The sequence below is a fragment of the Paroedura picta genome, chromosome 10, assembly GCF_049243985.1.
Source record: "Paroedura picta isolate Pp20150507F chromosome 10, Ppicta_v3.0, whole genome shotgun sequence".
In the NCBI taxonomy this organism is placed as follows: Eukaryota; Metazoa; Chordata; class Lepidosauria; order Squamata; family Gekkonidae; genus Paroedura; species Paroedura picta.
The window spans coordinates 51443475-51458532 of NC_135378.1; the positions used below are offsets into that span (position 1 = coordinate 51443475).

Here is a 15058-nt window from a genome sequence, read left to right on the forward strand (position 1 = left end):
CCATTGCGCCGAACAGTTGACAGAGCTAGTTGCTGCTATGGATAATGGATCACAGTGTCGACTAGAGTCCAGAACAGTAAGCACTCTCATTTTAACATAAGGGGGTGGGGCGATGGAGTGGTATAGTTCTGGAGTGGTATAGTTCTGCAAACTTCCACTGCAGGCTCCCTTTGGTAAAGAGCAAAGTGGAGGTATGGTCCTGTTCACAAATCATCTGAAAATATTTCTCTGCTGTCACTTCCTGTTCTCTGGGAGCTGCCTGGTGATGTCACTTCTGGGAACACATGACTCCTGGGGACCTAACCAGAAGGTGTGGTCTGCTGATATCACTTCTGGGGTTTCTGAAAGCCTGAAGAATGTTTCAGGGGTTTCTCAATGGTAAAAAAGTTGAAAAAGGCCAGCCAATGGGATCTTTCAATGTACTGGTATTGTGCCTATGTGGTAAAGGGTATGATGTAAGGCTCATTCCTTCTAACAGCAGCAGCATTTTTTAAAGAAGGCAGGAATAGGGGCATGCTTACAGACAAGATTTGTGTGTACAGACTCAGGCATTTCCCTAAGCATGGGGGTGGGATCAAGTTTTAGCTTTTTGAAAAAACAAAAGCCAAAAGCAAGATGATGAGGATTAAGTATGATTATTAATGTTGAAAACAGCTGGGGCAGAAGGAAAACAGAGAGATGAGAAAGTTGATCTGTTTCAAGCCTAAGAGAACTGATGGTACCCCAGGAGATCTTGAAGAACTTGCCACTTATCCCTTCCCAGATCCTGAATTACTTGCATTTTTTAAATACAGTTTCTCTTTGGTTATTTGATACCATCTTGCATTATAAAAAATTTAGGAGATGGTTACTGCTCTTGGATTCAATTTTTTGTTTGGTCTATCCTTGTAAGAAATTATTACAACTGTTATAAAAGCTATAGGAAGGTTAACTGATACTTTATTGAATCACAGCTTTATACTGAGATAAATTTGTACAATTGATTTGGAAGTATTGCATCAATATGTGACCTCTACTACTGCAGAACAATAATGAAGATTTTTTATTTATAAATCAGTCTTTTTCGGGATTTAACTTTTCAGTTTTAAATATAGATGGAAGCCAGTCATGTTTCTTTTAAGGAAGGTTACTTGCTAAAGGAAGCAACCTTTCATGTGCAGAGCAAATCTGGACAGAATACATTGCTCATAAGTATTTCCTGTATGGATTGAATTTTTAAAAATATATCATCCAGTTTTCTCAAGCTTTTGCCTTTTAGCTTAAGATCTTTTAGTAACACTTGAACAATCAATTGGGGCATTATTAAATATAGTTTTGGGGAATGCATAATCTGAATTGTTGTGGTTTGGGTACTAGTACAGCGTTTGGACTATCTTTAATCCCATTTGACTTGTTCATCTTTCAATAAGGATCTCCATAAATATGTACTCAATATTCTTTTCAAGCCTTAGTTAAAGCTTCGATCTGTGGTCATAAACCTGATTAAGGGACAAAGCCTTGCCTTTTCTTTGAAGTCACTTCCCCAGGATTTCAAAGAAGAGCTAAAAGCCAGTTCCCTTAAACCAGTTTAGAAAAAGCTTGAAGTAGTGCCCCTTAAACCAGCAGCAAAGTAAAATTTTCCCTTTGCTGTATTGAAAACCATGACAATCTTCTGAAAGCAGTAAGAATTTAAAAGCTTTTAAAGAAATCTCTTTTGGTCTGCAATCAGCCACTAAGCTGACCCCATTATTTGGAAAAACCAGAAGCATGAAGACCTCTAAATGCTTAACATTTTTATCAAAGGGACCAGTCTGACTTTCCTAAGGATTCATGTTCTGCAAGACTACAGTGGTGAAGAGGAGAAATTTCAGTGAATGAAGCCGCAATACATAGAAGGTGGTTAGCCAATGCTGCATTAATTAAAATATCCAAAATTAATTTCATAAAAAATTCTCCAGTGTTAAATTTTGAAGCAGTTTTTGTACTGTGCTTTTGAGTCAACTATTATACATTTTTATTATGTAAAATTACTAAGTTAAAACATAAATATTTAAGACAGTGGCAGCAATTCAAGAACATGTTCCATGTATAGAAATGGATCCTCCAGGAAAAAGGAAAATTGGCATTAATCCGGAAACTTAGTGATGTGCACAGCGTTTGGGATTGTGCCCAATGTTCTGAATTTTTAACTTATTTTTTATTTATTTTGTTTGAAGATTTTTTCATTTGAATATTTTGATATTACAGCAGTTTTTAACATTGGTCATCCAAACACACCCAGCATCCCTTACATGCAGCAAATGTCCCTGTCCTTCCTTTCATATTGCCCATGTTATGTATACATTTATATTTCTCTGGATGGTCCCATTATTGCTTCACCCATAATGAATACATGTTGCTCACTGTGCTTTGTAATATGAGTCCTAAATGCTCTCAGAATATATTACTATTTATGAAGCCTAAATGTAATTTCATACCAGCTAATGCTGACTCCAGGATTTTGCAGATCCTTGACCAAGCTTAAACCAGAAAGGATAAGGCATACAAACTCAGAATTCTTCTGGATTGTTCATGTGTAGAGAGAACATTAACACTGCTGGACAGCAAACCATTTGCTTTCTTAGAGTCCCAGGGAGTGCTTTAATCTGGAGCCAGTCTAGATTACAGTGTACAGAACGCACTGGGTGTGAACATTTTGTCTTATAGAAGATATATATGCAGTCAGACCAGGAGTCTTATTATTGCTATGTAAAGTTGAAAATTCTTCTTGGGTAGCACCCAGAATCCCATAACCTGGATAGCCCAGGCTAATCTGAATTTATCAGATCTTGGAAGATAAGCAGCTATTTGGGTGGGAGACCTCCACGGAATACAAGGGTCATGACAAAGAGGCCGAACTACCTCCAAACTTCTCTTGCTTTGAAAACCCTATGAGATCACCATAAGTCACGTGTGACAATGGCACACACACACAGAATCCAGAATAAACTGGCAATTTCTGCAAATTCCTCTTTCCTGCTTTTGACCCCATCATGTCTTTCTTCAGAGTCTTATGTCTGCCAAGACCAGTATTTTTTGGAAATTGGGATGAGAGGAGGGAGGCAGGAGCATTTCATTCTGGCACTGGAAAATTTTAGTCTGGATCCAACTCCTCTGTGACTACATTGCTGGAAACAGTGAGAGATAAAACACAAAATAAAACCCAAATCATCATCTTGGAAAAACAGCAAAAAGGTTTTTGCGAGAATTATATCATTACAAATTAAAACTGAGGTTCTAAATCACTATTTGACCACCATCCCGGAGGCAATCTTCAAATCAGGGGAGGGGGGATTCAGAAGTGTATACCTGAGATCTATGAATGATATGCATGTATCTTCTTATATACAATTGTCTTATGTGGAGTGCTGTTTACGTAATTCAAAATTTCGCTTGTTATGAAGCTTTTTGCTTCTGCAGATCCTCCCAGGAGGATCCTACCCTCCCTCCTGAGTAAGTTCTCTTCAGGTTTCCTGCTCAGCCACAGAATGGTTTCAATTCCAGCTTTACAGAATATCCTCCCCCAATTGGTGCAGAGGGACCCTTATGTTTCCTGCTTTTAGTAAGAAATATAAGGCAGTTCTTTTTTAGGTGGACATATTGTAGTTTTTCATTAGAAAGGTATTATTCTGTGGGAAAAGTTGTCTGTGTTTTTATTTTCTGTTGTTCTTTAATCACTGTGTGTTACCTGTGGGGGGAGGCTGTAAGCTCTTTTGAGTTGCTGTGGTCAGTGGCAAAGGTGAAATACAATTATTTTAATAAAGAGGGGCATTCAGTGATAACATTATGAATTTGAGAGGGTGCAGAGGACAAAAGGTTGAAAAACACTGGATTAAAGGATTCTTTTCAGTCAAAGCATGTATACTAATACATTGTATTATTTACATTTTTAAAATTAAAAAAACCTACCTCAAGGTCTCTCCTATATGAGATGGAAAGTTCAGTAGAACAGCTTGTCTCTAAAAGCATAGTAAGAGTTCACACTCACCTAAACGCCACCTCATAAACGTAAGAAGATGTAAGGTTCCTGCTCTTATGGTTTTCATTTGACTCCCCCCCCCCCGCCACTCTGAACTGTCTGCCATGCTTCCTGGATTTGAATGTGTTTTGCCAAATCTTGCATGAAACAAAAGCTTTGTAAAATTTATGACTACTATTGGAAAATAGTTTAACTTTTGAGTTGCTGTAAAATGTTTTTTTTTAAACCTTTTTCTATAAGAATGAGAATTGTAGTGCAATCTGGTACAGAGTTACTCCACTCTAAATCCTTTGAAGTCACTGGACTTAGATTGGAGTAACTGCACAGGCTTGCAATGTCCAAAGATTCGCACAGGCTCTCCACATCAGGGCAGTTTTGATCCCTTTTCTTTGAACAACGAATTCCCCTCTGCTCATAAACTGCTTTTTAAACTCCCTTCAGTTTCAGAAGCAGTTGTCATAAGGAGGTATTTGAAGTCAAGTTGATATGGGAATGGAATGGATATAGAAGTTGACATGGGAATGGGAGTGCAAATGGTTTTGCAGTTCTTTGGACCAGAATTGTGTGTGTATATAATTTTTTTAAAGAATGCTTTCAATGATAAGTTTTGAACTCTAGGAACAACCTAACATAACATAGTCAATTCTTTAACCGCTCCTGCGGAGCGGATTAAATAAAAGGGTAAGGGCTGTTAGGGAGGAGTTAGGGCGGGCCCTGTCTGGGATAAAAACTTGGAGGGCCCAATCAGGAGCCGTGAAGCAGTTCCTGATTGGGCATTCAAGTGTCCATCCTGGCCCAAGCTGCCCATTGGCTGCTTGGCCTGGTCGGGGACTCGCCGCGCAGACAGACCAGCCACGCCGCACGGTGAGTCCTCCGGCCCAGGTTCTCCTCCCCTCACCCAGGCCTACACTGCTGGGGGGCGCTGGTGGGGGGGGCTCCTGGTGGGGGGGCATGCCCTTCTCCCGCCTCCAGAAGCAGGCCAAGCGACATGCCCGGTTGCCTGGGGGGGCTGCAGAATGCCCTGGGACGCTGGCAGCTGGGGAGGGGTGTGGCTTCTTCCACAGCATGTGAGGTGACCCACCCATACCCCCCCTTACACTTGCCGTAGCTGCAGGCCGCCGACTGCCGCCCGCTTCGGGAGCCCTCGCCCCAGCCAAAGGGACTGCCCCTTTGCCTGGCCTGGCCCAGCCCCACAATGACGAGGGAGCCGGGGGGGAAGCCTACCCCCCCTCGTGAATCACTGCCACACCGCAACCATACTGCTTTGTCTTCGCCACGGCTGTGAGCCAGCCGAGGTCCAACCACTTCCCTAGGCCCAAAGGGATGTGCTGCCCGTGCTCCTTTGACTTTTCTGAAGCTTGAGACGCACCCAGAGGTCTCCCGCGCCTGAAAGCCTTCAGCAATTCCGAGGGAGCACACCGCCTGTGCTCCTTTGCCTTCCCCGCAGCCTCGGACGCAGCCCCCATGCGAGCCTTCTGCTTTTTTTGCCGCCCCCCCCCCATGCAAGCCTTCTGCTTCTGCACCTCCTCCTCCTCCCTGCAGGCCTCCTTCTCTTTCTCCTGCGGTCCAATAGGTAAGCCCGGGAACACTGCCCCCCGGGGGCTGGGGGGGAGACTGCTAGCGCCTGCTGTATTTCGCCTACAGCGGGCTTATCTTCTAGTACAACAATAATCAAACAGTGGTTGACACAACTTTAAGAAGCACAAAAGGAGTAAGCTTGTCAAAATATGTTCTTTATATCCATAATTCTGACGTATTTGTAACCATGAAAAAGAAATTGTAACTTCAATAGAACCTTGACATTACTTCTGTGATTGGAATAGGAAAGTCCTGCAAGATGCTAATTTTTAAAATGTATTTTTGCAATGAAGACTGGATTTGTGAATCTGACAAAGGATGAAATTGCATTGAAAAAAACAGAAAACATGCAGAATTTGTGATAAGCTACTTGTTTCTGGCTTGTGACTAAGATTTCAATTGGAATGATATGCAGTCAGTTAATTCTTTTCTTAATTTCATTTTTGGTCAGGGCATCCTGGTTCAACATAGGCATCATCCCAAAACATAATTCTGATTAGGAATAACATCTGAACTGACAAACCAGAATTTTAAACTCAAGTTTTATGTAGGCTTCTAAACCAGAGTTCTGTTTGGCACAATGTCTGGATGCTCCAAATAGTATTTCACTGCATACTTGAAAGCTCAAACCAGTTCTGTGTAAACCACCCAGAGCTGCAAAGAAATGGGCGGTATAGAAATCTAAATAAATAAATAAATAAATATTTCAAGCCATTACTTGGTATTATGACCAAAGTTAACTCTTGCATTCAGAATATTTCATTTTACATGCTTTATTTTTACTGCTTAGCCTTTAGAGATATGTAGTATAATCTTTGCAGAGTTCAGTAATATGTAATTTGAATTAATGCTACAAAAAGTTACTTTTTCCAATATAATGGTTATATATCAAATACTGCAAAAATCATAATCTGAAACAATTTGTTTTTGTTTCTTTTTTCCTTCTTAAAGGTGAATTTGCATCGCCTCGGGCTATCTTGACTGGGCATGACTATGAAATTGTCTGTGCTGCAATTTGTGCTGAACTTGGCCTGGTAATAAGTGGTTCTAAAGGTAAGTTTTGCTGCAAACTTTTATAAACTTTTTATTTTTTAGAAACCATTTTTTAATTGTGAAGTTTTGATATCTTTAAGGTACATTATATAATTACTAAAAAAATAAGTCCTTTTGCAGCAGTTTTGAAAAGGTGAGATCATGGAGGCTGGCGGTATTGCAGTGCAAATTAATTGTGGTTTAAGTCTTGATCCACTAGGCAGTCACCATACTTCTGTGTCTAGAACGCCCATTCTAGTTGTAAGGTGAAAGTGTTTCCCATGTCCTTGTTAGAATATTGGTTTGTCAGCTCTTGAGAGCAAGTATAATCACTCACATCAAGTATTTCCAAAGGACTATGTAAGACTGGACAAGGTTTAGACAAAAGTTATTTGTTCAAGTATGGATATATTAATGGTTGCACTGATAGCTTTACCAGCATATGCAGGAATTTAATGCTAAAAGTCTGGTAATCAGGATTTAATTTTGCTGGATTGCCACTTTGTGAACAGACTTAGTAGTAGGCATTAGAAGACATGGGGCAGAAGACCAAGGAGCTTAGTCACTGAACTTTGTAAGTAGCAAATGGAAAGGCTGGATGATATTGGTCAGAGAGCTGTATCTGACTTGGTCACAGAGCCTGTTATAGCTTTTCTTGACAGGGCACAAAAGGGTGCTGAAACAACCAATAGGAAGGAGTTAATATTCAGGACCCAAAATATTCATTTTCTATTTCCTTCACTCATCCACACTCACCTGTGGAATCACAAAAATGTTCTCTCCTGTGTAATTCCTTTATTAAGCTAATTAAATATCTGTCAGTAATTACCCAATTATTGTCTACCATATCTTTGCTTTTAAATCTGCTTTCCATCTAGTGAGTGGGTGGAGTGATGATGGAATAAAGTGTATTAGTTTGTTCACGTTCACATCCTATAATAATAGAAAGTCTTGCGAGTGTAGGTTAGGATATTATATCCCAGATATTCCTGTAAAACCTTGATAGTTTTGTTCCCTCTCCCCCTTTTCTTTCATCAGATGGACCGTGTCTCATACATTCTATGAATGGAGATCTACTGAGGACATTAGAAGCACCTGAAAACTGTCTGAAAGCAAAACTTATCCGGGCATCAAGAGAGGGTCACTGTGTCATATACTATGACAATGGTCATTTCTGTGTGTTTAGTGTGAATGGGAAACTGCAGGCCACTATGGAAACAGATGATAATATAAGAGTGAGTGAAAGCGAACAGTATAACTAACGCCATATTTTGTAATAGAAGTCTTATCTTTTAATGCTTATGTATCAAGTTACTACATCAAAAGAAAAGCAGAATGGCAATACTGGAAATTCAAACCTGCCCCTTCTAAATGTAAACCATTCTATTTTGCTATGTTTCCAGATTTTGTGTATGTGGGGGTATGGTTAAAGGTCAGAATTAAAGGAAAAACAGCCCCTGCCTGGCTTTTACCTTACCTCTTGATATTAGAAGCCACTATTTACATAAAATGCCGATCCAATGGTATTTTCAGCAGTAACTTAAAGAATTTAAAATATTAAAGTGTGTTAACATATTCCCTTATTCTGTATAAATTCAATACTAACAATTAAGAGACATCTTACTACTAGGGATGGGCACTACTTGGGAAATTCTGGTTTGGGATTCAGGATGTTCCCAAACCAAATACCTGAACCCAAACAAGCCAGAAGGTCTAACCCAGCCAGACAAAAGGTGCAGGAAATTCTGAGGAATTTGGGGTAATGAATTGGTTCTTGCTCATCCGTACTTAAATTGACTGTTTTAGTGTTGCATTTTAAATAGTTTTGCTGTTAATCTGAGTTCCAGTATTGGAATTAAATTGCTTTAAGAGGACAGATAAGCCTTGTACATTTCAGTTTTTTATCCGTTCTAAGGCAAGAGAAATCCTGGCCAGGTTCCTTGTTTGGCAGTTGGCTAAAACAATATCAGTACTGTTAAGATTTGGGGAATGTTGCTTAACATCATGGGAATTCTGGCCTCTCTAAACCCAACAATACACACAAACAAATCATTATTTTCTCCCAGCAGTTCCTGTTGGGATTTATTCTTGAATAATCCATAGCCCTTTCCCCAGAGCTTCTGTACATTATCATACTATAACGCAAATCACAATGAGATTATTAAAACAAGAGTGTTTAAATGCCTCTGTTCATGGGCCCTGGAATTTATCAATTTCAGACTTGTTAGTAAGAGATGGTATATATGTAGGGCCCAGAAACTCAGTTTTTCATTCAAACTGTTTTGTATACCTTCTATTATCACTGCGAGCTTGCTCTCCTGGATAAGGAAGTAGGTCCTTTTGGCTGTTATAGGCAGATAGTGTAATCTTCTAATTTACTATCTTGTACAGAAGTAAGAAAAAATGCTACCAAGAGAATGCTTAGGCAGTCTGGAGATACTCAGGGCCTAATCAACACTTTCCACCTGTTTTTGTTTTAAAACTTGTATTGCTCAGTAGGCTAACAGCAGATCACAGCAAATCTGCCTAGCTATGTTTAGATATTTTAATGAGTAACTTAAATCTAAATAGGCAGGCAGTTCAGAAATATAACGTTATTTTATCCTTAACAAAGCCAGTTTGACTGTTCCACCCAAAGGAACCAATTTATTTTTCTTTCTTTGCTCTGTTTTGAAAAGCAAAGCATCTAACAAGCTCTCAGTATTGTATGCCAAAGTTGTCATAGTGACAGGTCTGCTTTTTTTAAAAAACATGGCCTCTCAAGAATCTGAGTGTCAAGACTCTTTAAGAAAGTACAAGTTAGAGACAGAAGAAAACGGAACAACTTTAAATTTTTGGGCTTTGATATGTTTGTGCATCAGAACTACGTTAGTAGAAAAATTAAATGTTATACCACTTGAAGAATTCAGAATAACTTTTACAGCAAGGAAACATCAAATTGATTGATATTTCTGTAGACAATTTCTATGAAGCAAGTATATCCCATACTAAATCCTGAGGGCATGTTATGAAACTGAAATCTTGACAGGCTCAAAGTTATTTTTTCCCCTCATCCACTTCTAGGTGACTCCCTAACATGCTGCTGCTGTGGGTAAAACTCAAAATCTTATTTTTTATTTAATCAAGACCACAAAAATCCACTGAATACATTGGTGGTAGAAGAGTTAAAGATTAATGGCTTTAATTTATCTTTTAATATAGCATTTCTCTGATAAAAAGCCTCCAGTATAATATTCAAGTGAACCATAACCATAAGGTTAATGGATTTTCTTCAGATGAATTTTATAACTGTAGCAAATAATTATTTGTCACACCCTTCACTGCAGTTTCGAAAATACCCTTAGGAAACTGCCATTTGTGAAATGAGGAAAAATTGGTATTGATTTTGTTTATAATGAATAATCTTTTTAGTAATTGTATTTGGTTTGGTAGATATCATGAGTCTAGCATTTTCTTTTAAACAATTCACTGCCTTAGATTCATCATCTTTCCTGTTGTCTGTATTGTCATCTATTCATTTATAATGCACTAAGACTGATGTGTTTATGTTTTAAGCACATCTGTGTAGCAAATATCCTTCTTCTGTTACAGGGGATATGTCTGGTTACATCTTTGTTATTACTGTTTCTTATTTCAGAAACCAGTAATATAAAACTTTGGATGTAACTACATTTTAAAGCAAAATTCAGTTGTATTGAATGACTGATTTTGATTATCTCATATTTAATGCAGATGCGTTAAAAGACATTACAGAATCCATGGTACAGCATAGTAATTGTAAACCACTCTTCTCTTTTAAAAATTGTTACCAGCTTTTCTTCCTCAGCGCTTACAATAATAAATGCAAGGTACTGTATAACCATTTGCTCACTGTGGGCAAATAGGTTTGCATAAGCAGGTGTAATAAATTAGAGACTTGAAACCATTTCATCCAAGAAATTAATAGAGGTTCTGATTGACAAAGGGAAAATACAAACATTTCTGGGCACTGACACGGTATTGCTAACTAAAGTGTGAGTTTCACCCTTTATGGCTGGAATCCAAAAAGTTACTTTAGGCAAGCCATGTGCATTTATCTCCAAATGAAGATACAGCAGACTTTCATGCTGTATCACAAACTGCTTCTAAATAACTCCTCCATCTCAAAAACTGCTTGCAGGTTAATATAGGACATAGTTTGAAAGCATAAGTCCAAACATACTTTGGGGAACTAGTTATAAAGTTATTTGGGGCTGACCTTAACTTTTAAAACAAATAATAAGCTGTCTCAAGCACGTCTCTAGGGAGGAAGCATGTAAAAACAACCCTAAATAAATAAATGAATTTAAAACATAATTTTATTGAAATGATATTAATTATTCTGTATGAGTAAAACAATAAGTAAAATTCACGGACTGTAATAACCTAGGATGACAGCCCCCCCCCCAATGAGGAGCTGAGTAAACTGTTATAAATAAACATAGTTAAACTTAAATTGTTAAAACCTTTCACACAGGAAAGACTAATCAAATACAATTTGAAAAAAAACTTTTTTTTAATTAGCTGCCATACAGGTTCTGAGATTTAAGTCTGCAAATTGTATATAAATCAATGTTAAAAAGAATATATAAGTCAATTTTTAGAAAAGAAATGGAGATAACTGGAAAATAGCTGGATGTGAGATGAAGAATATAATTTATCATGAATTCTTCTCTCCATGTAATTAATTATTATTGATACATCAAATTCTTATCATGGCCATCTATAGTAACTTAAATCTGGAAACTGAAGCTATAAACAAATAAGACAGACTGTTCTATAAATTTGAGATAAATCTTAGGTTTGCAGCTGTATCTTATATCTAAAAAAACCCCATGGTTGACACCCCACCCCCATGATAAAAGCAGCATATATAGATTTTAAAGAAATCAGTGGCCATTGTGGCAGTTGCTAAGCAACCACAAGAGGAGTTTGGTTTCTGATGTTAAAAGGCAGGGGCGGGGCCTTTTCTGGGGATGTTTTGGCCCTTGAGGAGAACTGATCATCGGTGTCAGGCTTGGCAACAACAATCAAGTGGCTTGCAACTATAGGACTTGCATGATTCACAACAAATCTGGCAGGTTGCTATTGTTCAACAATAGCCGTCCCACAAAAGCCAGTGTTTCAGACTAGTTTCCGGGAACCCTGGATTATTTGCAGATTCTCAAACTAATCTACCTCACAGGATTGTTGAAAGGATAAAATGGAGGATAAGAGAATTTATTTATTTATTTATTTATTTATTAGATTTATATACCCCTGCTCCCAGCAAGCCGTTGCTTTATATATCCAGTGTGGATAAAGGTGGAGTACAAAACAGCTAAATAATATAGTTGAGGATGGGGGCAGTTACAAGGTTGGTTAGTGGGAAGAAGGGAGAGGAAGAAGCAGGGGGAAAGGTGAGGAGATGAGGTTTGGCAAGAGCAAATAGCATGAAGAAGAAGATACGGGGGAAATCAGGTACCCCTGAAATGTTCTTGAAGGTTCCCTACAGCATAAGGCCTGCCCAGTGGACAGCATCATACAGTTTTCTCAGAGAAAGGCAATCAGGAGGGAAAGCAAAAGACAGGGGGCAGGAAAGCATAAGTCGGTGGACAGGAATGAGGAGAAGCAAGCAGATGTCTTATTCTGACAGATTTTTTCTCTTTGTGAGAATTTTATTTTGACAAGTACTGTTTTTATTTGCCATTTAGGCTCTTAAAAACATAAATGTCACAATGGTCTGCATCTTTGAAGATGACTAATTCCCTGCTTCCTAAATTAAGTAACAATAATCAGAACAATAGTGTCACAAATGTTTTGTTATCAAAGTGTAATTTATTAATTTATTTCTTGCAACTTGCTTTTTTATTTAAATATTTTTACCTAAATGGTTTAATAGGGCTTCTGATCTCTCCTTAACTGGTAATTAAGTTTTAGTATAATAATAAAATGGCAAGCATTAATAGAAGTTTTACTTTGAATTCTTTAGGCAATTCAGCTGAGCCGTGATGGTCAATACCTCCTTACAGGAGGAGACAATGGAGTTGTTATGGTATGGCAAGTATGTGACCTCAAGCAGCTTTTTGCCTATCCTGGTTGTGATGCTGGAATTCGATCCATGGCTCTTTCATATGACCAAAGGTGAGAGTCAGTCAGTTTGATATCCTTAGTTTACAATACAATCTTGTACTGGCTTTATTAATATTTAAACATATCTCAAAGCAGTGTTTTTTTAATTGATACTTTCTTTCATCTATCCCAGTTGTTTTAACACCCCTAACACTATTGTGGTGGTGGCAGAAGCAAGATCTAAAGATGACTGAACTCAGTGGAAACCTGTACCATTAGATTTTTTGACATTGGTGGTAAAGCATATGCTTTGCGAAATGCAACCTTAACATAAAGATAAGGTGACCAGATTGTCCCACTTTTGGAGGGACATCTGGGGGTACCTGGCAAATTGTACTTATGTTGAAATTAAAAAATATATATTACAATACTATTTTTGCATTCTATGAAACTTTTTGTTGCTCCATAAAGACCAAATTTTTAATCAAGACCCCCGGTCAATGGTGTCCCGCTTTACCAATGTTAAAATCTGGTCACCTTACATAAAGATGATGAGGATTCCCTGAATTAGTTTTTTCCTTCCTCTTCATAGGTGTATAATGACAGGCATGGCTTCTGGCAGCATAGTGCTTTTCTACAATGATTTCAACAGGTGGCACCATGAATACCAAACCAGATACTGAAGCCACAACATGCAACTGCAGCTGGCAGATGGGAACTCGAAGCATAGCAAGTCTCTCTTCAGTCTGGCCAGATCCTCAGTGCTTATAAATAGTAAATATAACATCTGAATGTAACTTAAAATTGCTGGAAGAAGCTATTTTTAAAAGTTAATTGCTATTTTTGTAGAACTTGCTTGACTTTTGGGGGGAAGGGAAAAGAAGCAGAAAATGGCTGCTGGGGTCTGTAGTTTAAAAAGAATATCTATATTTTTTAGTCATAGTAAGTCTATTTTGATTCATGTATGGGGAAAGACCTACATAAGATGGCTAAAATTCTTGTACTAGCTATATTATGAAACATGTTTCTCATGTAAATCTTTATAATCTTGAGGATTATTCAATTTTAACAATGGAAGTTGGCTATAATAATGGGGTTTTAAACTGGGTTTACCCATACCATGTTTTTGTCTGGTATCTTTACGATGATTGTACTTCTTTGGCACTGACTTTTCTGGGAAATCAATAAGAATACTTAAATTATGAGATAGATGTAACTTCTCTTTTCATCAACATAGTGATCAAGCATGCTTCTAAGCCTAGATGATTAGGGTTTTTAGTTTTAGGTTTCTTTTTGTTGTGCAATTAATGAAGAGGAAATTAGGAACAGAGTTGATACACCAATTGTGAGTCTTTATGACTTTTTCCTGATTTATCTGGCATAATTAAATGTGCATTGTTCCATAAACCCAACTTTAAGAATTACTTTCTTCCATATTTTTCCATTAAATCATATGCGGATTCAAAGCACACTTCTGCCTAGAGCCTGATATTTTTAGGCAAGCAGCAAAAAAGAAAGAAAGAAAAAAGAATTACAAAGTTGGCTATAGAATCAAAAGTTTTATTTCCATTATGGCATAGCTTGCGAGAGTGTGTGTAACAGCCAGCACAGTTGTATGATCTGAGCATGTTCTTTACTGATCCTCATTCAATCATGTTGACAATACAGAATACCCTATCTTTTAGCTCTTAGGAAAATGAAAAGAATTTATACCGAAGGAACAATGTTATTTTGGTGTTGCATAAATTCTACTTTTTCTACAAGATTGCCATTCAGAACTCTGTGAAGATATTTGTGAAAAGAATTGTATTGTTTTGTAGGTCCGTATTGCATAAATAACTACTTTGTATGTTGTGCTCTATTAAGGTTTGAAACATTCCATATCTATATCTATACTGGTATATAATTTTCTTCAGCTGCCTACTTCAGAAAGTTTCCATTTTTTCTAGCATTCAACTACCTTCTCTTTCAGTAAAGATCCAAAAAGGACAACTCAATTTGAAATAAATAAATAAATAAGTCATTTGTAATTTAATGCATCTTTCACTGCAATGGAATTTTATTGCTGAACAGGAACTATATAAAATTCAGAATATCCCCTATATTTGAAAATATTGACTTCAGTGTCGACAGTATTTAACACCTTAAAAAAAAAAGTTGATCCTGTTGCCCTACAGTATTGACCTTTGTTTTAGACTTGATTACTACCAGCAGCTACAGGCAAGTCTTGGGAGCTATTCAAGGAACTCAATGTCTAATTCACATGTACTTTATAAAAAATACCATGTATGTTTTGCAAAATGTCACAGTATCTCTTCAATAGCTCAAGGAGTATTGATTTTAATTAAAATTGCTTGCATTGGCATTGTTGAAAGGAGTTAA

General features: G+C 37.6%; 1 protein-coding gene across 5 annotated transcripts in view; it reads left to right on the forward strand.

Annotated features, from left to right (window-relative positions):
• LRBA (LPS responsive beige-like anchor protein) overlaps positions 1-14711 on the forward strand; it is a 414817-nt gene extending 400106 nt beyond the window's left edge. For all 5 annotated transcript variants that reach the window (XM_077300118.1, XM_077300120.1, XM_077300119.1 and 2 more), the window contains 4 exons: positions 6527-6628; positions 7646-7842; positions 12597-12748; positions 13269-14711. In XM_077300118.1, coding sequence (XP_077156233.1) covers positions 6527-6628; positions 7646-7842; positions 12597-12748; positions 13269-13359 — 542 coding nt within the window. In that variant the 3' untranslated portion in view covers positions 13360-14711. The remainder of the gene's footprint in view (positions 1-6526; positions 6629-7645; positions 7843-12596; positions 12749-13268) is intronic.
• The last annotated feature ends 347 nt before the right edge of the window (positions 14712-15058 follow it).